The sequence below is a fragment of the Artemia franciscana genome, chromosome 10 (assembly GCF_032884065.1).
Source record: "Artemia franciscana chromosome 10, ASM3288406v1, whole genome shotgun sequence".
NCBI classification, from domain to species: Eukaryota; Metazoa; Arthropoda; class Branchiopoda; order Anostraca; family Artemiidae; genus Artemia; species Artemia franciscana.
The window spans coordinates 37,022,475-37,045,421 of NC_088872.1; the positions used below are offsets into that span (position 1 = coordinate 37,022,475).

Here is a 22,947-nt window from a genome sequence, read left to right on the forward strand (position 1 = left end):
CTTCATGTCACAATACCTCTCCATCCCCTAAAAAACTATAAATGAAAAATCATGGTAACTGATCCCTGGCCCTCCCTCCCTGGCCTGACTCCCCCTCTGAGAAAAAAACTTTTTAACGAAATTATATTCCAAGAATCATGGGATTTGGCCCCTGGACCTCCCTCCATCCCCCCACCCAACCAAAAAAACTTATTTCAAAATGTCTTTGAGGGTGACGTAATTTTCATACCCTTACCTCGTTTCTTACCGTTACCGTAGCAGTTTTATTGTCGTACCACTAATCACTTTAGTGTATTTTTCTGGTATACCATACAAAGATAAAACCTTTGCTAAAGCTCTTCTATTAACAGAATCGAACGCTGCTCAATTATTAACCTAAGAGTGAAAATTTGGTCGACAAATCCTCTACCTTTCCTAAAACCACACTATTCTTCTCTTAGAACTTCGTCCACAGCATCTCTCAGTCTGAAAAGTATCATATTACTAAGTAATTTGCTACCTACAGAGACCAGACTAAAGCCTCGATAATTACGACCCTCGCTCTTATCACATATCTTATATGGTGGTTTAATTAAGGTTTTTCTAAAATCGTTAAGCACTTCCCCTTTTCCAAAAATCACACTCAAAATCTTCAGTAACTTATATCTAGCCTTAAAGTCATCACATTTAATAAACTCATTTACCACACTATCAGCACGGGGAGCCCTGTTATTTTAATCTTTTTAACTATCACTGATTCTTCCTGACAAAAAAAAATTCCTTACCACCCAAGGTATTACATTTTTTTTTTCATTTCCAAGATATAGATCTTTTCCTGCAACTGTATCTCGGTTTAGTACATTCTCAAAATGTTCCACCCATCTCTCTTTAATCTCTCTTTCCATTTCTCTCTTTCCCATTCTTTCATCTCTCTTTCCCGTTTCCTTATGAATAGATTCATTAATTGCAGCCCCGTTCCTATCTTTAACTGGGACAAGTCCGGATTGACTACTCCCTCTCAGTTTATTAACATCCCAGCACAATATTTTACGATTATACCGTCTAGTTGCATCTTCCAGATCCTCGGGAATTATATCCAAGGCCTCCCCTTCACACCCCCTTAGTTTATTTTCTTATTTATTTATTTTATTTTTCACCCACACGATGCATTAAGTAAATATGGTGGGGTAAGAATAAATATAAAAAAAACACAAAGAGAAAAACAAATACACACACATAATCAATGAAAAAAAGGATAAGACGGTGGTGAGGGGATAGGCGCGTATTACCTGTACCGGAGAGTTTTCTGTGAAGAATCTCCAACTTTAAAGTTATATCAGGAACTGAGAATTTTCTAACAAGAATCTGTTTTTTTGTCCAAGGTGGAATATACAGAAGAAATTTGCGAAATTTGAAATATTTCATCCGAATTCTTTGTAAATTACCATTATTAAGAAGTGGGAAAAGACCTGAAGCATAAAGGACAGAATGATCACAAAATGTAGAATAAAGTTTGGCCAGCGCAGGTCTATTATGCTTCCCTCTGTTTACAATAATTTTGCATAACCAATCTGAATCTTTTTGCTTATATCACAAACAGTACGCTGACGTAAGCTCGAAAGATTGTTAGTAATAGAGACACCAAGCCAACGAATACAATCAACAAGAGGGATAGTGAAGATTATATTTTAATGCTTTCTCCACTTTCTTTACATTCCTTTTGTTTTTATATCATCTATAACTCAGATAATGCTTATACAAGCCCCTTCTCCTCTCTATCAAACATAAAACTTTTTTACTAATATTCCTAGCTGTAGTCTTAACTTTCTTCCCTAAGACACAATCAGCAACTTCACAAATTATTTTTTCTAAAATTATTGCAAACATCATCCACATTGTCAAATTTTAAACTCTCAAGTTTAGTACTCAACTGTTCGTGGAAAGTTTCTCGAAAATTCTTATCCTGGAGCCTACCAACATCGTAACTTCCCAGGAGGTTGTTACCCTTCCAAAATTTCAGCTTTAAATTAACCCTAGACACATACTAGGTGGTGATCCTTACTTTTAATATCGATAACAACACTCCTATATACCCTGGTATCTTATATTGATTAAATAAAAAAAAAACAAGTTTTTTTAACTGAAAGTAAGGAGCGACATTAAAACTTAAAACGACCAGAAATTACTTCGTATATGAAAGAGGCTGCTTCTTCATCAACGCCCCGCTCTTTACGCTAAAGTTTGACTCTTTCTCTCAATTCTTCTTTTTAAAACAGTAAAAAACTTTAGCGTAAAGACCGGGGCGTTGATGAAGAAGCAGCCCCTTTCATATACGAAGTAATTTCTGGTCGTTTTAAGTTTTAATGTCGCTCCTTACTTTCAGTTAAAAAAAACTTGTTTTTTTTATTTAATTTCTGAACGTTTTTGAATCAATGCATGTTTTGATTTTGGCTCTCCGCAGAGGAATAATTAAAACAAAATTTGCATTTTTTTTTTGGCTAAATGGCTTTCTCATAATTTTGATCAAATGATTTTGAGAAAAAAAGAGCGGGGGAGGAAGCCTAGTTGCCCTCCGATTTTTTGGTTAATTAAAAAGGCAACTAGAATTTTTAATTTTTTACGAATATTTTTATTAGTAAAAGATTTACGTAACTTATAAATTAGCTTACGTAAAGAACTTTTGTATTCTCATATTTTTATTACATATATGAGGGGGCTCGCCCCCTTGTCAGATCTTCGCTCTTTACACTAAAGCTTAGATTTTGTCCCAATTCATTAAGAATGACCCCAGAATCACAAAAGCCGTAGAATAAATAGTTGAAATTACTAAAAATACTTTAGCGTAAAGAGCGAGGTATTAGGAGGAGGTGAGCCCCTCAAATGGGTAATAATTTCTGTTTGTTTTAAGTTTTAATGCTGCTCCTTACTTCCAGCTGAAAGAACTTTTTCATATTTATTTTTTCATTGTTTTTTTTTTAATAATGCTAGTAAATCCTGCGCTCCCTTCATGGAGATTTTCTTCCCCCATGACAAATTATCGATGGAAAGTTCCCCCAGCATATCCCCCTCTTCTCAACCCCTCCCCCAACCAAAAAAATCCTCCTGAAAACGCCTGTACACTTCCCAATAACCATTGCCATATGTAAGCACTGGTCAAAGTTTGAAACTTGTTGCCCCTCCCACAGGGACTGTGGGGGAGTAAGTCGTCCCCAAAGACATAGTTATAAGGTTCTTCGACTACGCTGAATAAAATGGCTATCTCAGAATTTTGATCCGTTGACTTCGGGAAAATAATTAGCGTGGGAGGGGGCCTAGGTGCCCTCCAATTTTTTTGGTCACTTAAAAAGGGCACTAGAACTTTTCATTTCCGTTAGAATGAGCCCTCTTGCAACATTCTAGGACAACTGGGTCGATACGATCACCCCTGGGGAAAAAAAACAAACAAAAAAAACAAGAAAACAAAAAAACAAATAAACACGCATCCGTGATCTGCCTTCTGGCAAAAAATACAAAATTCCACATTTTTGTAGATAGGAGCTTGAAACTTCTACAGTAGGGTTCTCTGATACGCTGAATCTGATGGTGTGATTTTCGTCAAGATTCTATGACTTCTCTAAAATAATTTATTTTCTAAAATAACGCAAATTTTCTCAGGCTCGTAACTTTTGATGGGTATGACTAAACTTGATGAAACTTATATATTCAAAATCAGCATTAAAATTCGATTCTTTTGATGTAGGTATTGGTATCAAAATTCCATTTTTTAGAGTTTTGGTTACTATTGAGCCGGGTCGCTCCTTAGTACAATTCGTTACCACGAACTGTTTGATCCTGCCAATCTTCGGTTAACTATAACATAATCGATAAGGCTTGCTGTCTTATCATCATGTGAATACTCATGTCGACTTATGGGCCATTTTACGACCAAACACCGTATTGGTTATAACTTGATTGTTGTACCTACAACATTGCAAAAGTCTAAAGCCATTATTGTTTTATTTTCCAACACCAAATTTATCTGGGGTAGGATACCATCTTTCCCTATTTATACCGACTTGGGCGTTAATATCTCCTAGTAAGATACCATATTTCTACCTGGGACCCTGTTTATTTCCTCCTATAGCTGTAAATAAAATTTTTCTCAGTCACTAGTATCTCTGTCAGTCCAACAGGAGCATATTAAACATTTCGTGGTACCGAACTGTAGTAAGGAGCAACCCAACTCAATAATAACCGAAACTCTAAAAAATGGAATTTTGAGACCAATAGTTACATCAAAAGAATCTAAATTTTATGCTGATTTGAAATATATAAATTTCATCAAGTTTAGTCTTACCCATCAAAAGTTACGAGTCTGAGAAAATTTGCCTTGTTTTGGAAAATAGGGGGGAAACAATCAACCCTAAAAGTCAAAGAATTTTAACGAAAATCATGCCATCATATTCAGTGTATCAGAGAACCCTTCTGTAGAAATTTCAAACTCCTATCTATAAAAATGTAGAATTTTGTATTTTTTTTCGAGAAGACAGATCACGGATGCGTGTTTATTTTTTTTTTTCCCAGCGGTAATCGTATCGACCCAGTGGTCCTAGAATATCTTAAGTGGGCACATTCTAACGGAAACTAAAAGCTCTTATGTGGCTTTCAAGTGACCAAAAAAGGGGAAGGCACCTAGGCCCCCTCCCGCACTCATTTTTTCCCGGAGTCACTGGATCAAAATTTTGAGATAGCCATTTTGTTCAGCATAGTCGAAAAAACTAATAATTATGTCTTTCGGAACGACTCAATCCCCCAGAGTCCTCGGGGAACCTGTCCAATGACCATTGTTTACATATAGTAATGGTCATTGGGACGTGTACAGACGTTTTCAGGGGGACTTTTTCACGTTAATGGGGGTTTGGGGGGATTTATGTAGGAGGATCCCTCCATGGAGGAATTTATCATGAGGGAAGAAAATTCTCATGAAGGGGCCGCAAGATTTTCTAGCATTATTAAAAAAAAAAAAACAACGAGAAAATAAATACAAAATAGTTGTTTCAGGTGGAAGTAAGGAGCAGCATTAGAACCTAAGATGAACAGAAATTATTACGTATATTAGGGTGTTCGTCTCCCCCACAATGCCTCACTCTTTACGCTAAAGTATTTTTAGTAATTTCAACTATTTATTCTACGGCTTTTGTGATTCAGGTGTCATTATTAAAGAATTGGGACCGTATTGAAGCTTTGGTGTAAAGGGCGAGGTGTTGACGTGGGGCAGAACCCCCTCATATACGTAATAAAATATACAAATATAGAATTTCGTTACGTGAGTTAATTCGTAAGTTACGTATATTTCTTACTAATAAAAACGTTCGTAAAAAAAAATAAAAAGGTCTAGTTGCCTTTTTAAGTAGCCAAAAATATGCGTGCAACTAGACCTCCTCCCACCGCCCCCTTTTCTTGTCAAGATCGTCTGATCAAAACTATGAGAAAGCCATTCAGCCGAAAAAAATTAATATGGAAATATTTTGTTTTAATTATTCATGTGAGGTGAGCCGAAATCAAAACATAAATTAATTAAAAAACGTTCAGAAATTAATTAAAAACTGCATGTAAGGAGCGGCATTAAAACTTAAAATGAACAGAAATTATTCCGTATATGAAAGGGGTTGTCCCCTCCTCAACACCTCGCCCTTTACGCTAATTTTTTTTATTGTTTTAAAAAGTAGAGTTGTGATAAAGAGCCGAAATTTAGCGTAAAGAGCGAGGCGTTGAGGTGGGGACAATCCCTTTCATATACAGAATAAATTATTTTCGTTTTATATTTTAATGTCGCTCTTTACTTGCAGTTAAAAACTTGTTTTTTTTTAATTTAATACTACTATAACTGATACCGTGAACTTTTTAGTCATAAAATGAGCAATTAGTATTTAATTATTAATACTTCCCTAATTTAAACTAGGCTTAGCAGTTTCCTTATTCATCATTAGCCCTATCCCCTGTCTATTTACCCCATCCTTCCTGCCTAAGTAAACAAATTCTATACCACCTAATTTCATACTTCCTACTCCTAGGATATGAGTGTCTGAAACTCCTGACAAGTCCTATCCGAATCGTCTGAATTCGTCAGTCAAATTGCCGATACGATAGTCATTTTTTAACGTCGTAACATTCTAAGTTCCAATTTTCATGTTCTTTAAATCATTGAAATTATTTTTGCCTCAGGAAAAGCAATGATCGCCGATACCAGTGCAGGACGGGGATCAACATATCTTCTCAAGTCTAACCAAAGTGCTTAAGCTGGCTTAGAATCGGAAAGCAAGAAGTCCTGGGACCTGCAGTATGAATGGAGGATTTGTGCAAATCTGGGCCAATCTTGGTCACAACATGGTTTTCAGCACTTGGCAATGCTCTTCTATCAACAAGAGTCAAAATACTGCACAGTCCCAAGGGTATTTAGTTAAAACTGTCAGAACAATATGTTAACGGAAAGTTAAACTGAATCAGAAGATCTTATGTATCCAAGATTGTCGAAAAGTTTTATCTGCGATTTATTCGGATATGTTAAGTGAATTAAAACGAAATTCACTGAGCATTTGGAGGGGCTTGGCTGATTAATATTTGCCTATGCTTTTGGTTGTAACATGGACGGGGGTTTGAATTACGTCAGCCGTATAAAAACTCGAAGACTATAGAGATGTTTAACCCATATGTATGAATATTTTCACCGTGCCCATCCATAGTTTTATACTAAAGCTATAATTGTAAATTATTGCAAAAGTTTTTCCAACATATAAATAGTCAGTCAAAATCTCGATTCTTACAGAAAAAGATCGAAAAAAATTAGAATATTCTTTTCCTAGCCGATGAAAAAGATTATGCCAATTCCAAACGAGCAAAAATTAATTAAAAAAAAATGTCGACCACAGAAGTCAAAGAAAAGTGAGGAGCTACAGTAAACCCAAATATGAGAAAGTCAAGAGCTCGGTCTGTAAAGGCAGATAGATTTCTTAACCCGTTTAGAAGTTTGGGTGAAAAATAAGTTACAGTTTTTTTTAATATTTAATTACCAGGAGATTTCCCCTCTCATATTCTATAAAGCCATTTTTTTATGCAGAAAATCAGTATTAGTTTCATTTCCCGATCCCATATAGGCGGTGAAATATATCATTTCATTTTATACCTACTCTGTGTAATCGAGTTATAGATGAAATACCACAAACAACGAGACCACAATCTTGAGGCCTTATGGCACTTATAAAACTGTAACAAAGTCTTCTCATTGTAACTTCATCTTTTTATTTTCTGTCTACAGTTTTACTGTTTCTTCATGATTATGTTACTTGTTATCAGCGTTATATGTTACTTGTAGCGTATTCTTCTTCTCGATTATAAAAGCAAACAGAATCTAAGTGGTAAATAGAACCGGCGATGAAACTTTCACCGGCATTTCTTTGAAAAGGATCGGAAAAGATTAAAGGAGTCGAGCCGTAAATTTATTTACAATGTCAAAAGGCTGTCATGTCCCGATAGAGAGCTAAGTATTATAGGAATTTCTCATCATTGGACACCTGGTCTCTAGGATATATATACAAAAAGGGGATATTTTTCGATAACAAAGCTATACTAAAATATTCTACAGGATAACAAAAGTAAGTTACACATGGGTGACTGATAGCGATAGCAAAGTGCTTATAACATTAAACCAGCTCACATAGTATAACACTACCCACACCAACACACAGCGGAATAGGTTCCATTTCCTGAACCTGATTTGAAGAATATTCTCCAAAGGAACGTGGAAACATGTCGCAAAGTTTGCTGAGTTTCAAATCCTTCTGGGTGCCTAAATCCAAAAGACATTTTCCTCATTACAATCGATTGACTGGCCCGAATCTTTTTCTTATATTTTACATAATTCACAAGATACTTAGAAGTTTACAATTTTTTCTAGATGGGATAAATCGTTTTTTCTTACTTGTGGAAATGGATATAAATTTAAGCATAGCAAACTACCTAAACTGAAAGATAAACTTCTTTTATTACAAAAAATATAATTATGACAGACATGCGAGAAAGAAAATTTTTTTTTGGTGTCATAGTTCAAATTGCTTCTAAATTAAAAGAGTACCTTTTGACTCCTAATATTTAAACTGGATTCTATCAGAGAGGTACATGGGAGATAGAATGGGATTGAAGGTGTTTTTTAGAAACAGGGTAGGCTAATTGCGAATCAATGCACAATATGGGCGAGTTTATTTTCATTTTGTGTTACAGAGCACAGATGTAATGTTACCTGTACAGTAGAAATATTGCTTATAACAACGATGTGAAGAGGAGGTCAAAGGGACATTTAATTGCTATAAAGAAGACACATTTGCCAACACACTGTTTTAAGCGCTAATATACACCTAATGAGGTGTTGCTTGGCGCAAAGAAAGACTGTTTTCAAACGTTACTTTATTTTTAATTTACAATAATAGATTGGCAAATTTTCATTAAATTAAGAAAGGATTTAATGAATTTGGTGACTGCTTTAATTGCTGAAAAGATGTTGCCGTTACACCTGCAACACTGTAATATGAGAGCTTGACTATCTGTGTTAAACTAATTAAAATAAACAATAAACTTAAAACAGAATAGAATTATTGAATAACAGCCTTTGCAAAAGAAATCCATAAAACTAGGCCAAATAAAAAATGAGTTGGAATCACAAAATCCATATGTAAAAAGTAAGAATGTTGCTTAATGAGCAGAAATGTCATTATATTACTTGCAGATAATAATATGCAAATCAATAAGTCTCTCTACAACCTTGATAATGATCCTTCGAGCTATGATTTTAGTGTTATGGCAAAAAAGTAGTCTTGAGTGAATAAACTTTAAAAAAAGGACCGTTTTAAGCGACCCAATCTGTCAATCACGCATAGGAACTAAAATTTTTCTAACGCCAAGTTTTTGCATAAAGAAAATGGTTTATTAGCTACGAGGGTAGAAATATATTGTTAACTGAATATTTTTCGGGAATTGAAACTTATTATTCACGCAAACTTCTCAACTGGTTAAGAAATTAATTTAGGCTTGGAAGCCTAGCTCTTGAATTTGCAGATACGTTAAGACATCTTTCTGCTTGATGACTAGAGGCATCTCTACACCAGCAGGTCTGACTATATCAGTCAGGACACCTACAAAAACTGAAAAGAGAAAAATGAACGAACAATCAGAAACACGATCGAAATCATATTGGAAAGAATAGAAAGACTGCGAAGCTTAATTTCAGATGGGAAACAGCCAAAAACTTTTCAAAACAGATAAAGAATGGTGAACCAGAAAATATTTTCCGCATTCATAATACTAGACAATCAGGGAAATGGCATTAATGGGTCAAAAAAATAAACTAGAATGATGTAATGAATACTTTGCAGATAAATAGAACCCACAAGCAACAACAGAACCAAGAATCTTAAACTCATTCTGAACTACTGGCTGGGATCCTCCATCTCCCCAGTTATGATCTAAGACTGAAACTGCTATTCAATCCTTGAAGCGTGACAAAGCACCAAGACCAGATAGTACCATAATGGAGCTACTAAATGTTGGTTGTGAAGATATTAATGATTTTATCTCGGTATCACATCAGCCACCTGGTCTGTTGGACCTGTTCTGCTGATATGGTGCATGGCAGCATTAGTTTCTGTCAATGAAAAAGGTTCAAGAAAAGATCGTTGAAATCATCATCCTATGCGCCTGAATAGCCACCAAACAAGAATATTGGCGTGAGTTGCACAACAAAAAATCGTGCAGCCTCCGTCCTGAGCGAATATCGATCTGGCTTCCGACCAGGGCACTAAACATTCGGTTATATCTTCACCGTAGACAGCTGGTGAATTGGCTCATCAAGTTTAATAAAGGCCTGTGAATGTCATATCTTTTATTCACTTTCGACAGGGGTTTGACCTTATCTGTTGGAAAGGCGTGTAGCTCATTGTAAAGCATTACAGTGTGTCACTGATCAACGAAAAAGTTCGAATACACCTCAAATGCCTAGAGACAACCCTTGACAAAAAAAAAAAAAAAAAAAAAAACAGCGGTAGTTGTAATGATTTGGGCAGGCCAATTGAATAGCCCCTGACTGCTTCTTTAGAACCACATTCTAAGGAATTATTGATGGACAATGACCACGAAGAAGATCACGGAAGTGGTAAATTAAAAATTTATAGTATCAGTGCGTTGTAAAGCTATCTAATACTACGGCACAGGACAGATTGTTATATCAAAGCCTGGTTCATGCTCTGTAGAAAGGAGCGGCCCCGAGACCTTTCGTGAGGTTGGATGAGACTTAATCAATTATAAAAATGTTAAATCAGCAATTTGCAAAACACCCCTCTATTACAACCATAAACATAATTTAGAGTAGTTGATGCGCGCAGAAAAAAGGACAATTCAGGTACTAACCTCAAGCTGATTGTACCGGTGTGGATCACCAAGGTCTCTACTTCCGATTTCAGTCACCATGTACCAGCCACTAAATGGAACTGCTGTATACTCAAGACCTCCGCAATCAAACTTCATGCTTGTTACTGCTGGTAAGGCATACCATTTAAGCCCAAGGTCCAAAAACCAGTCAAATCTAAAAAAACGAAAAGTTGAGATGCAACAAATAACAAATAGCACCTATGAAGCTATAGCTGAAATATAACATCTTTGTTATTAAACTATGGTTAATTTATTTTCTGTTTAGATACACTAAGATTTCGCTAATTGGAGAATCCCTTTTTAGAAAGTGGAAAGATGAGTGACATTTCTCAACTTTACAGAAAATTTTTCATAGTTTTATAGTAGCATTTGGTGAGTTCATGGACGGTCTACCTTCAATCTTTTCTTTGTTAATTCTGGATATATTTTAACTACACATTTATCTCAAGTAACTTAGGATTGATAAATTTTGTTTATATATCTGTATTTCCACTTTTTTTTTAATAATATATGATTTTTTTCTGTTATTATACTTCATTCCAGGGCAATCTTTCCAGATTCTTTTTTTTTGACATTTTTGCGTTTTCCGTCGTCTTTCAAAGCGAGTATTCTTTAGCTGTCCTATCTCTACAAAACCAAGCACCTGTCCGTATCCGTAGGAGTCTCTGCATTAAATCAACGACCAAATTATCAGAACTAGAATAGTCCATTTTGGAAAAATAATCTTAGAACAACAAGAATCTTTGCAGATTATAAAAAGCTTAAGAATGATCACTAAAAAAAAGAAAACTATGAAATTTCTTCCTGAAATAGGTCGAATTTTCTTTGTTTTTGAACGGAGGAATATTTTTGTAGACACAATAACGGTAGATAAAATATCCAGTGAAATAGAAAAGAATTTAAATCAAAAATAAAAAAGAAAGCCTGCCAGAGATTGAGTCTAATCTTCTTATTCGTTTTTCGTAATTATGCGTTAAAGTTACAACTTGATTTTAAGTATTGAATTCAGAGGCATAACTGGTTTAACTGAAGTGTCCTTGTTCGAGAACCAAAAATATCACCCAGAAATTAATTTTTCCACTAAAAAGAACCGCCAAGTGAATATGCAATGACAAAGCTGTCACATATACAGATATGAAGTTATAAACCACCCCATATGAAGTTACAAAAAAGTTATGCTGGAGAGTAGAAACTGAAAAATGAGACTGAGAGAGTTTTGCTTAGAGCACGAGTCTCTTTACGTTCAGATTCCTCAAAATCTATAGCTTGTATTACGGAAGAATTAATTGCCTTGTTTAGTTATAGAAAACTAGCCTATTTAAATGTACAGTCGGCTTCTATCTAAAATTAATTTAGAAATAAGCCAGAGAAGGGATCATTGAAACGTGTACATCTAAATTCTTTTCGCAAAAGATCTTTCAAGGCAGTACACATAAAAAGAGAACTCTACACCTTTTCTAATATATAACAAAATGCTGTTAAAACTAACATTAACGCTGCTCTATCTTCCAAACGTAACCGCCAGGGTGTCACAAAGCATTGGTTAAGTAATCCAAGCCTTGTTGAAGCTTGGCGAAAATCAAAATTCTGGTACCATCTGTGGCTACAGACTGAGCACCCTCATTCTAGTTGGGTTTAGTTCAAGAGGCTTCCCAGCAAGCTTGTCAATCCCAAACTTCCTTCTTGAGAAAAATATCAAGATATTCTTCCAGTGGTCGCCTATCCACCCATGATATTACTGATTCCAGATGGAATTAGTACTTTTTGCCGAATTTTCTCCGGCGGATTTCTTTCTAGCTGCCCTTTAGAAAATATTGTTGTCTTGGTTGATTCTGTAGTGAGAGTGATGATCAGCTTAAAACGTAAAAAATCTTAAGGAGCAAATAAAGTGAGTGCTCGTCATAGTCTCCAGGGTAGTGATCGAAAATCCAAGATAATTGTGATCCTGGGACTTGTACCTTTTTCTTTTTCGATTCAAGATCCAATGTCTATGAAATGCAAACTCGCTACCCAGTGATCGTCATTCTGCTCTTTTACCGTAGCCACTACTTTCTGCAAATTTTTTGAACTGCTCTTCATTGACCGTTCGAACACCTGTCTTAGTTGTGCCCGTTGTTTTTGGCCGGTGTCAGGAACGCACTGATTGATGCTGACACATCAGGAGAAAGTCTTCTGCTTGCAGGTCACAATGTTCACTTCGAAGAGAAGCGTTTGATTCTCTCATTAACGCCGCTATGTTACTTCATGGAGCAAAACGTAGGGTGAGCTCTTCATACATCAGAGTCCTCCGAGACATGTATTCTCGTCTTAAAGTTTGCCTGGTGTTCCATTCATTATATAAAGCAGATGACCCTCCAACGTACCACTCTGCTTCTAAACAAACTCCCAATCCTGATATTTTTGGGGACGTCGAGAAAGATTCCCGTCAATATGCTTTTTTTTCCCTTCATTCTTCAACGATAGTGTTTTCGATGCACAGTCTACTGCTCCCTCGTCTTTCATTCTTGCTTGTATCAATTTGTCTCTCGTACAACAACAAAAGAGAGAATAATGAGGACTTTTTTCGTCATTATTTTTGTCTCTCGTCTGTTATGCGGACAACATTTTGAACTTAAGTCATACTATCTAGTGCATTAGCGCCGTTTTCACGCCGCCACGATCTGACTATGCAAAACTCAGTCTTGAATTCAATGCTGGACAGTCGGAATTTGTGTCCTCCAGCAGAAAGCGCGTACTGCCAGCAGATATTCTACCCGAGAACAGAAGAATCATGCCTGCTGGTCACATTAAGTACCTCGGTCTCCCCATTGGCTCCACAATAATGCATACACGATAACTCCTTATAGCTCCCATCAAACGCCGAGTAGGGCTTATCATATGCTTCTTTTGTGACAAACAAGCTACGTTTCAACCACCGTCTTCTTTCAAAATTTCTAACTCAGTTGCCCAATAACATTATTTACACACAGAACCGTTTTTGAAAATATTTACTAAAACAGACAAGTCAGAGCTTCGTTAAGGTCTCTTTTTTCGCAAGATATCTTCTACGTTTCCCCCATGGACTCGCAACACTTATCTTGTTAGAAAATTTAGGTTAGCTGACCCTGTTATAGCTGTGAAAAAGCAAGTCTCTGTATATAATACGCGTCTTTCAGAGCTGAACTGTCCTTGGTCTTCGGTACTATCACAGTCATTTTTTGAACCATTTGATTTGTTCTATATTTGCTTGTGTTTAATTGTTTTTTTCTTCCTTTCTTTTGCTTTGTCTTTCTTTTTTTTGCAAGACGATTTTTCAAATTAATTATTAGTATTATTTAATCCTTTTTTACTGTCATTAATTAGTACCATATAATTGTCCTAGACCCTGTCTTGCTATATATGCCATGGCTTAAGACAGATTTTTAGCTGAAAAGCTGGTGTAACTTAAATTACCTTCCGAAAATGGTATTTTATATAGTAAGACCACTCTACCTAGCCAATATTTTCTTATTCCGTTTAGATTGAAACTTAATCCCTAACACTCAAGGTCGATGGGTAGCAATAGATTGATGAATAGAATACATGAAAAGAGGATTATACGCAGATACTTCATAAAGTCTAATACCAGCCCGTTTTCCTAAATATCTTTAAATTGAGTAAATAGCTACATTATTTAAACTAGAAATATAAAATTTTGAGAAAATTGTCTGAGAGTCGTGAGTATTTTGCAGATTATAGATATCCCAACAAATATCTCAAGTTTAGAAAACTGAGCTCGTAATGAATCAAATTCTCTTTCTTTCAAAGTTGGATATGATCTATAGACATTATATTATAAAATAAAAGTATTTTGAAGCTGACTAATATTTATTTCAAAGTAAAAAACAAAAACAAAAAAAAGAATTGACTAAGATTGAGTCTAGTGTTTATATTTGTTCCACCACATATGGTACGGTACAAGTACAATTTTATTTTCAGTGATAATTCTACACTTGATGCAAAACACAATTGCTTATATGTAAATGGTAAGAATCCAATGGTCCTTGGAAATTGGGAGAGGGCTCATTTGAACAGAAATAAAAAGTTGTAATGCCCTTTTTAAATGACCAAAAAGACTGGTGGGCAACTAGCCTCCCTCCCGCGGACCTTTTTTCCCAAAGACATCCGGTCAAAATTTTGAGATAGCCAATAAATTCAGCATAGTTGAAAGATCCAGTAATCATGCCTTTTGCGATGACAAAATCCCCCATAGCCCCAAGAAAAATAGGTGTAAGTTACGTATTTTGTTTTTGTTCATATATGGCATTTGTTATTGGGTAACACAAAGAATTTCTCTTTTTTTGGGAGTGCTTTCTGTATGGGAGGGATTTTCTACGATTAGAATCCTCCGTTAGGAGGAGAGCTCCCAGAGGAAACTTTACACGGGGGAGGGAAGATAATTTCCTAAGATGGTTTGAAAAACGGTCAGAAACCAAATGAAAAAAATTGACTAAAAGTAAGGAGCAACATTAAAACTTAAAATATACAGAAATTATTCCGAATATAAGGATGGAAACTCCTTCCTCAACCCTCGCTCCTTACAGCAAATTTTAAATCTCTTTAAAAATTTGAAAACTTGTCAAGGACTTCATCCTCTTACTACTTTGCAAAAGACTATGTGAAATTTTGTTGTGATCCTGTTGTTTTTTTGTGACTTTATTATAAAAGACCAAATTTTTAAGACTATGTGACGATGCCTTTAATCCCCATGCCTTTTCAAGACCAGGACACGATTTGCACTTTACTGAAGACAAAATAAGTTTGAAATATTTTCACCTTTCTTACTTTCACAAATAACAAATTATCAAAACTTTAAGGAAGAAATGTCAATTAAACTGACAATCCACGGTCACTTTGATTTCAGTAAAGCGCAACTTGTGTTCTGGTCTTGAGTAGGCATAGGGGTTATCAGCCCTACTCATGTTAATTTTTGCTTGTATTGAGTTTGGATCGGCTATTTATTGTAATTTCTGTTCGTTTTGAGTTTGATTTATTTATTGAAGTTGAATTGTGGTAGTTTTACGCTTGGAAGATTATTGGAGTTTATTTTTGCTCATTCTTTGCTCAATGGAGCTCCTTACTTTTCTTAGAATAACTTGTTTTGTAGAAAAAGGTTTATAAATTAATTTATGTTCGAGTTTTATTGACATTAGTCTTTATTTTATTGACATTAGTCTTTTTCATGGAAAAAAATATATTTCATATTGTAAATCTTTACAGTTTTTTTTTATAAGAATCCTTAATATGAGTTGCTATTTTTATGTTGGACAAAACATTTTAAACAATTTTTAACCCTGACACAAACTGAAGTTGATCTTCTTCAGAAGTGGCTTCTGAAGTTGACCTGAAAAATAAAACATATTGTAAATCTTTAGAATGATTTTGTCATTCTAAAAATATTCTATCTATGCTTTTTGACTACCTGGATACACTTACACTCTTTCTATTTATTTAAATTGTAAGATGAGAAGCAGTCATGCAGTATCCCCAAAAGTTTTAACTTAATATCCCCTGTCGTTCTCGACATATTGCTGACGTGGTCTTATTGGCAGCCATAAAAACATTGCCTTTTGATTTGTTTTAAAGCAACATTTTGTTTTAAAGCATAACGGGCCAATTGCATAATGGTGGGGGTGTTTACATGCCTAATATTCCTAAAGACATAGTTGCTGGACTGTTCTACTATCCTGAACAAAATGACTGTCTCAAAATTTTGAATGGATACATTTGTAAAATAAACGGGTTCGAGAGGAGGGCTGCTTGCCCTTCAATCTCTTGTTACTCTTAAAAAGGGCACCAGACACTCCCGCTGTAACTGGAGTGCAAGGGGGAGGACATCCCCTTCACATATCTAGTAAAAACATTTTAAACAAGTAAAAACAAAGTGAAAAACCTTTAAATGCATTTTGCACTCAGTAAAGTGAAAGTTATGTTCTGGTCTTGAGAAGGCGTGGGGTTGTAACCCTGCTCATGTTAATATTTGCTCGTTTTGAGTTTGACTCGGATATTTATTGTATGAATTAAATAAACAAAATACGTTAAAAATGTTTCAACTTCTTAACTTTAATAAATAAGAATTATTAAAACCCTAAGGAATATACATTAGTATATGTATACTAAATTGACAATCCACAGCCATTTTTTTTTTTTAGCAAAGTGCAAATTATGTTCCGATCTTGAGAAGGTATGGGGGTTGTCAAAGACATAATTTTTAGACTTTTCAACTACGCTAGACAAAATGGTTATCTCAAAATTCTTATTAGATATGTTTTGGGAATTGATGAATGTGTGGGGGGAGGGGGCTTGTTGCCGTCCATTCACATTTGACTATTAAAAAATGGCGCTAGCCCTTTCAATTTCTGATCAAAATTGAAGTTTTTTGAAGTTTCTACGACAACAAAGGGCCATCTGAAAATTTCTAACAGAAACATTTCAGGAAAATATGAGGTGTGGGTGGGGGTTATCCCCCCTCCGATAACTCTGAATCCTAAAAAAGGCAATAGAACTTTTGATTATCAACCCGATGAGCACCCTCCGAAGTTTATACGATCTGCCTTTCTAGATATAGCCTACCTTACATGCTCCCAGGGCATAACTTACAACCCATGCCCTAAGGGCTGAAGGGAGGAGGGGGGCATGTCATCCTCAAAGACATAATTTACGGACCTTTCAATTACGTTGAAAAATATAGCTATCTCAAATTTTTTATTGAATGTGTTTGGGGAAATAGTAGGCATGGGAGGGGGGTCAGCTGCCCTCGGATGAAATTTAACAATTAGAAAGGGCACTAGTCGTTTCAATTTCCAATCAAATGAGCTGTTTTCGAAGTTTCTACGACAACAAATGGCCATATCGAATTTTTTTCAGATACATTTTGGGAAAATACGAGGTGTGGGGGATATCCACCCTCTGATCACTTTGAATCATAAAAAGGGCACTAAAGCTGCTGTTTACCAATCCAATGAGCCCCCTTTGAATCTTTTACCATCCTTCTTTCATCATATACCTTGTATGCCCCAAGGCGTAATTTACAACCCTTGCCCTGAGGGTTCTGAGAGGGGGGGGTGTCATCCTCGAAGACATAATTTCTAGACCTTTTAATTAAGTTGAAGAAAATGGCTGTCCCAAATTTTGATTGGATGTGTTGGGGGGAATATTGGGCATGGAGGGGGATTAGTTGCCCTCCAATCACTTTTGACTGTTAAAAAGACCACTTCCCCTTTCAGTTTCCAATCGGATGAGATCTTTTTGAAGTGTCTACGACAAAAAATTGTCATCTCAAAATTGCTATCGGATGTATTTCGGGAAAATACAAGGTGTATGTGTGTGTGTGTGTGTGTGTGTGAGTGTGGATATCCACCCTCCGATCACTCTGAATCTTAAAAAGGACACTAGAGCATCTGCTTTCCAATCAAATGAGCACATTCCGGAGTTTTTACAATCACTCTTTCTATATATACCTTATATGCCCCCAGAGCAGAACTCATAATCCTTGCCAAGAGGGCTTTGTGTGTGTTTGGGGGGGGGAGGGCTTATCCTCAAAGACATAATTTTCGGACCTTTCAATTGCGTTCAACAAAATGGCAATCTCAAAGTTTTCATTGGATGTATTTGGGGAAATGGTGGGCATGGAAGGAGAGTTAGTTACCCTTCGATCGCTTTTCAATATTAAAAGGGCACTAGCCCTATTTTTACCCCATGTATTTCGGGAAAATACGAGGTGTGTGGGGAGGGGTATCCACCCTCTGATCACTCTGAATCTCAAAAAGGGCACTAAAAGTTCTGATTAGCTATCCAATGAGCCCCCTCCGAAGTTGATACGATCACCCTTTCTATATAAACTTTATATATCTCCAGGGCATGGCTTACAGCCCCTTGCCATGAGGGCTGTGGAAGGGGGTTGTCGTCTTCCAATAAATAATTTCCAGACCTTTTAAATACGTTAAACAAAATGGCTATCTCAAAATTCTTATTGTATGTATTTGGGGAAATAACGGGCGTCGGAGGAGGGTTAGTTGTCCTCCGAAAACTTTCAACTATTGAAAAGGGTACTGACCCCTTCAATTTTCAACCGAATGAGCCCTTTTTCAAGTTTCTACGGCAACTCTTTCGATACCAAGTACCCTGGACAAAAAAAAATACATTTTAAAAACAATTTGAACTTTAGTGATTCTATATGTCAATTATTATTTATCATTAGTTATTAAATCCTTTTGGGCAGATATGATCTTTTTTTCTCTTCAACTTATCAAAATAATTGATATATTGAAAAGCTCACGACTTTATCGTTGGATTAACAGATTTCCCAGATAATTTAGCAGTTATGTGTCGAAAAAGTTATCCTAAATTTGAAATTTATTATTCCACAACACGTGATCATATGCACTGAAGCAAAATTTTTCAAATTAAGTAGTTTTTTGTAACCAAAGCAACAACAAAATTGACACCTCTCATAAAGGGTTAGGTTATGTCCCATAATTCTATTAAAAGCTAGTTCGTTTCTTTTTCTTACAGCATAAGTTATTTTTCCTATATCTTTTCCCTCAAGACACTTCTTTAAGTGTTGTCTATATTTCAATCGAAACGTCACTTGACAATCAACTCCAAGCCCCTTGACATAAGAGTCTGATGCAGAAAAGATATTTCGATCCTTCGAACTTCAAGTCTGCTAGAGATTTGTTGGAATGATACTGTCATAGAATGTTCTTAGTATCGCTCGACTACATTGACACTCTGCTACTATTCTTGCTGATTGAACAATTTTTATCCAGCAAATTGGGTGCTAAGTTTAGCATGAAATATGAAGACAGGCAGATCAGGTTAACGAGCTCTTTTCATGGGGAAGAAAACAGACACAAATGAGGAGATAAAAGTGTTTAAGAACGACGTTAAAAATAAGGATTTTCTGTTAGCGTTGAAGACCTTATAATAATTTTGAGGTGATATAAAACCTGAAAAGGACGTGAGTTTTTTCTCTTTTTGGAAAAAACGTCAGATAGCAACCTGAACACCAGTGGAAAACAGCCTGCCAGACAAATAATTTCTCCTATGTTCTATCTCGGAAGAAAGAAAAACCTTTAGGATACGGAACACTTGAAGAACAAAAGAATAAATAAAAGTATGATCAAAACCTTCTCTGAAAACTACTAGGACAAAATTTGAGAAATAGCAGTTCAAGAAGGAAATAAGACAGTAGTATCAACGGGAGGAGACCAGGAGAAGGGACATGTGACCTTTAGATTCCATTGCCTACCATTTTGAACAAATACCTTTTTAGGGACATTTTCATTGAAAATGCTTCTTTTAGGTATTTTAACTATGAAAAACTGAAAAAAAAAATTGCCTCTCAATCCCCGAGATCTGGATAAGTATATTTCGATCCCTCACCCCCTCCAAAACAAAATTCTCGAATTGGTGCCAGTGCAATCAGTGACAGGAAATTATGATTACTCTCTGTTGCTACTTTCCACTCAATCCCTTGCTATAAGCCTTTATAATGAAAATGAACGAGAAAAAAGACCAATCAAACTTAAAATTTTGAAAAGAAAATTTTCAGTTTGATTGTTTAGCTTGATGAAAACTTCTTGTGCCAGAATACCATTGATCATAAGATCTGAGGTATATGGCAGATTCAAAATCGTCAATGAGTCTGTCTTAAAACACATAAGTTTCAATGGATATTTCGGGCCCTCTGGTATGTCTTGTATGTATGGTATGTGTACATCAACCACCAGTAGTGGCATATTCTAAGGATATCAGGTGGATTTTTTTAGGGTAAGGTGAGTCTAAGACATCAAAAATTCCTTATTTAGGCTAAAACAGCCATGATTTATTAGTCACTTATTACTAATTACTTATTAGGCTGGCTTGCTATGTGAAACAAAACAGCATGTAGCATGTCAAATGGTTTCAACTTGGGGTTTTACCTCCTTACTCTTAAACGCCAGGGATGTACTGGATTCAAATATAGACAATTAGTGCTGACTGTGGAAGCCCCTACATATTGGAAAAACATAATTTAATGGTAAACATTATGCTTAGGTGCATACCTATAAATATTGGACGAGAAATTTTCTTCTTTTAAGATTAACCGAAAGAATCCTACAAGAAAAATGAGAAAAACAGAAAAAGGGAGAAAACATTTTATAAGCACAGCGATTTTGATCAACCTTTCTTCTCTTTTTGTTATAAAAGTTTCCACCCAAATTTATAAACACATTATTTATTGGATTTTACTCAACAGGGGAAGCTAAAGACCCGTTTAATAACATTCTCATTAAGTAGAATATAAGATAGATAAAAAAAAATAATATTGTAGTTTATAAACCGTTTAAGATAACACAAAACCAGTTATAAACCATTCAAGAGCTTTTATTTTAGCTAACACTAATTAACCATGCAATACTGAGAGAGGAAAAGGGGGCTAGGAAAAGGGGGAGGAAAAGGGGGCTAGATCTTGACCTCTCAAGACGTCTCGTTTTTAAATAAATAACACCTGTGATTTTTAAGTGAAGACGCGAGATCAGCTTTGTGAACTTTTCTCTAGCCAGTACCAGTGATAATCCTGGCTTAGGCAACCAGGTTGTAGTTGAAGATATAGTTTTAAATTCAAGGTCCGTGTCTCGTTTTTGGTCCTTAGCCTACAATGTCCCATCCTTGTAATGAATGCTACCGAAAATGTGGAACTGGGTCATTCCAGTGTTCTAAGTGCAATGCTTGGTTGCACCCAGCTTGTGTTGGCGTCACAAAAAGTAGTCACCCAATAACGCTAAATGGTTATGCGTACAGTGCCGATCAACAATGGTCGTGAACGACGAGATTAATACCATCAATAACCAACCTGAAGTGATCCAACCACTCGAGGTTAAAAAATCCCACCTTATTTCTATTGAAGAGAATTAAACTAATTCCGATGACAATCGACTGGAAGTGATCGCTCCAATTGGTGTTGTTAATTCCCCATCTGTACCTTGTGTTTCGAATAATGATAAAAACAATTCCCCTGGATCGATTGATTCTGCAAAAATTACTACCTACCATCAATCCCAAATTATCCCACAAATTTTTTGCTCCAGTAAAGATGAATTGACGTGCAATGCAAAAACGGCTATTGAGTTTGAGCCCCATACCAGTGAAGATTGCTGAAAAAAGATGCAGAAATCGTCAATCTCAAGAAACGGATTATTAATCTCGAATTTCTTTGTGATAGCTTGTCTGATCCTAACAAGCGCCAGAATAGTGATCTCTTCAAGGACAAAGAAATCAAAATGTTAAAAGTCGGTTTTCAGCTCGCAATTGTTGAAGCTGTACATACTTTAAATTCCCCTACACCGCCCAGAGTTCCTCTTTTAGCTGATTCTTCCGCTCCAAATATTCATTTGATGAAGATGGTCCTTTAGACCATCAACTCGGGAAAAAGGTGGCGGAGTTTTGTTTTTTGCTAAAAGTCACCTTTACCCAAAGGTTATTCAAGTCCCTAGCTTATCCGAATATGATGAAATCCTCTGGCTAAGTGTTAGACTAAAAGTACTCACTCGCCCATTTAGTATTATTGCAATAGCTGTTTTCTATTACTCCCAAATCAAAATATCGTGTCAAAACGTAATTTTATCCAGCAATTACAGGCAAGTGCTGATTTGTTTAACAAGTGCTGATTTTGTTGTTTCTAAGAACCCCAATGCTGGCTTTTTTTGTCCCTAGCACAAATCACTTTAATGTATTTGTCTGGTATACTATATAGGGATAAGACCTTCGCTAAAGCTCTTCTATCAACAGAATCAAACGTCTGCTCATAATCTATAAAACTGAGGACCAAAGGTGTTTAACAACGAAGGCACTTCTCAATTATTAACCTAAGAGTGAAAATTTTGTCAACACACCCTCTACCATTTTAAAACGACACTGTTCTTCTTTTAAAACTTTGTCTACAGCATCTGTCTTAAATAGTGTCATATTACTAAGTAATTTGCTACCTACAGGGACCAGACTAATGCCTCGATAATAACGACGCTCACTCTTGTCACCTTTCTTATATAGTGGTTTAATTAAGGTTTTCCTAAAATCATTAGGTACTTCCCCTTTTTCAAAAATCATGTTTATCATCTTCAGTAGATTATTCCTAACCTCAGAGCCACCATATTTAAGAAACTCATTTATCACACTATTAGCACCGGGAGCCTTATTATTTTTTAATCCTTTTAGTACTGTCGCTAATTCTTCCTCACTAAACAAATCTTCCTTCACTTCCAAGGTATCACAAACTTTTTCATTTTCATCTATATCTTTTCCTGCAACCTCCTCGAAATTTTGTCATCATGATTCATATAGTTTCATGGAGGCTAACCTTCCTCTCGGAATTTTTGGGGTCTGGAGTTACAGGAAGCCTCGGCTGAAAAACCTTAGTTTGGAGAATGAATGTGCAAAATTAACTCTTTTGGAGCAAATATTAGATTTTAGTCATTTGATATATTATTTTTTCCCTCTAATTAAAATAAA

At 35.8% G+C, this 22,947-nt stretch overlaps 1 protein-coding gene across 1 annotated transcript in view; it reads right to left on the minus strand.

Annotated features, from left to right (window-relative positions):
* The window catches only part of LOC136032155 (nitric oxide synthase-like protein), a gene marked incomplete in the record, with an annotated part of 293,001 nt that overhangs the window by 137,987 nt on the left and 132,067 nt on the right, over nucleotides 1-22,947 (minus strand). Inside the window, 1 exon segment of the mRNA XM_065712338.1 lies at nucleotides 10,414-10,588. Within this exon segment, the coding sequence (XP_065568410.1) occupies nucleotides 10,414-10,588 (175 nt within the window).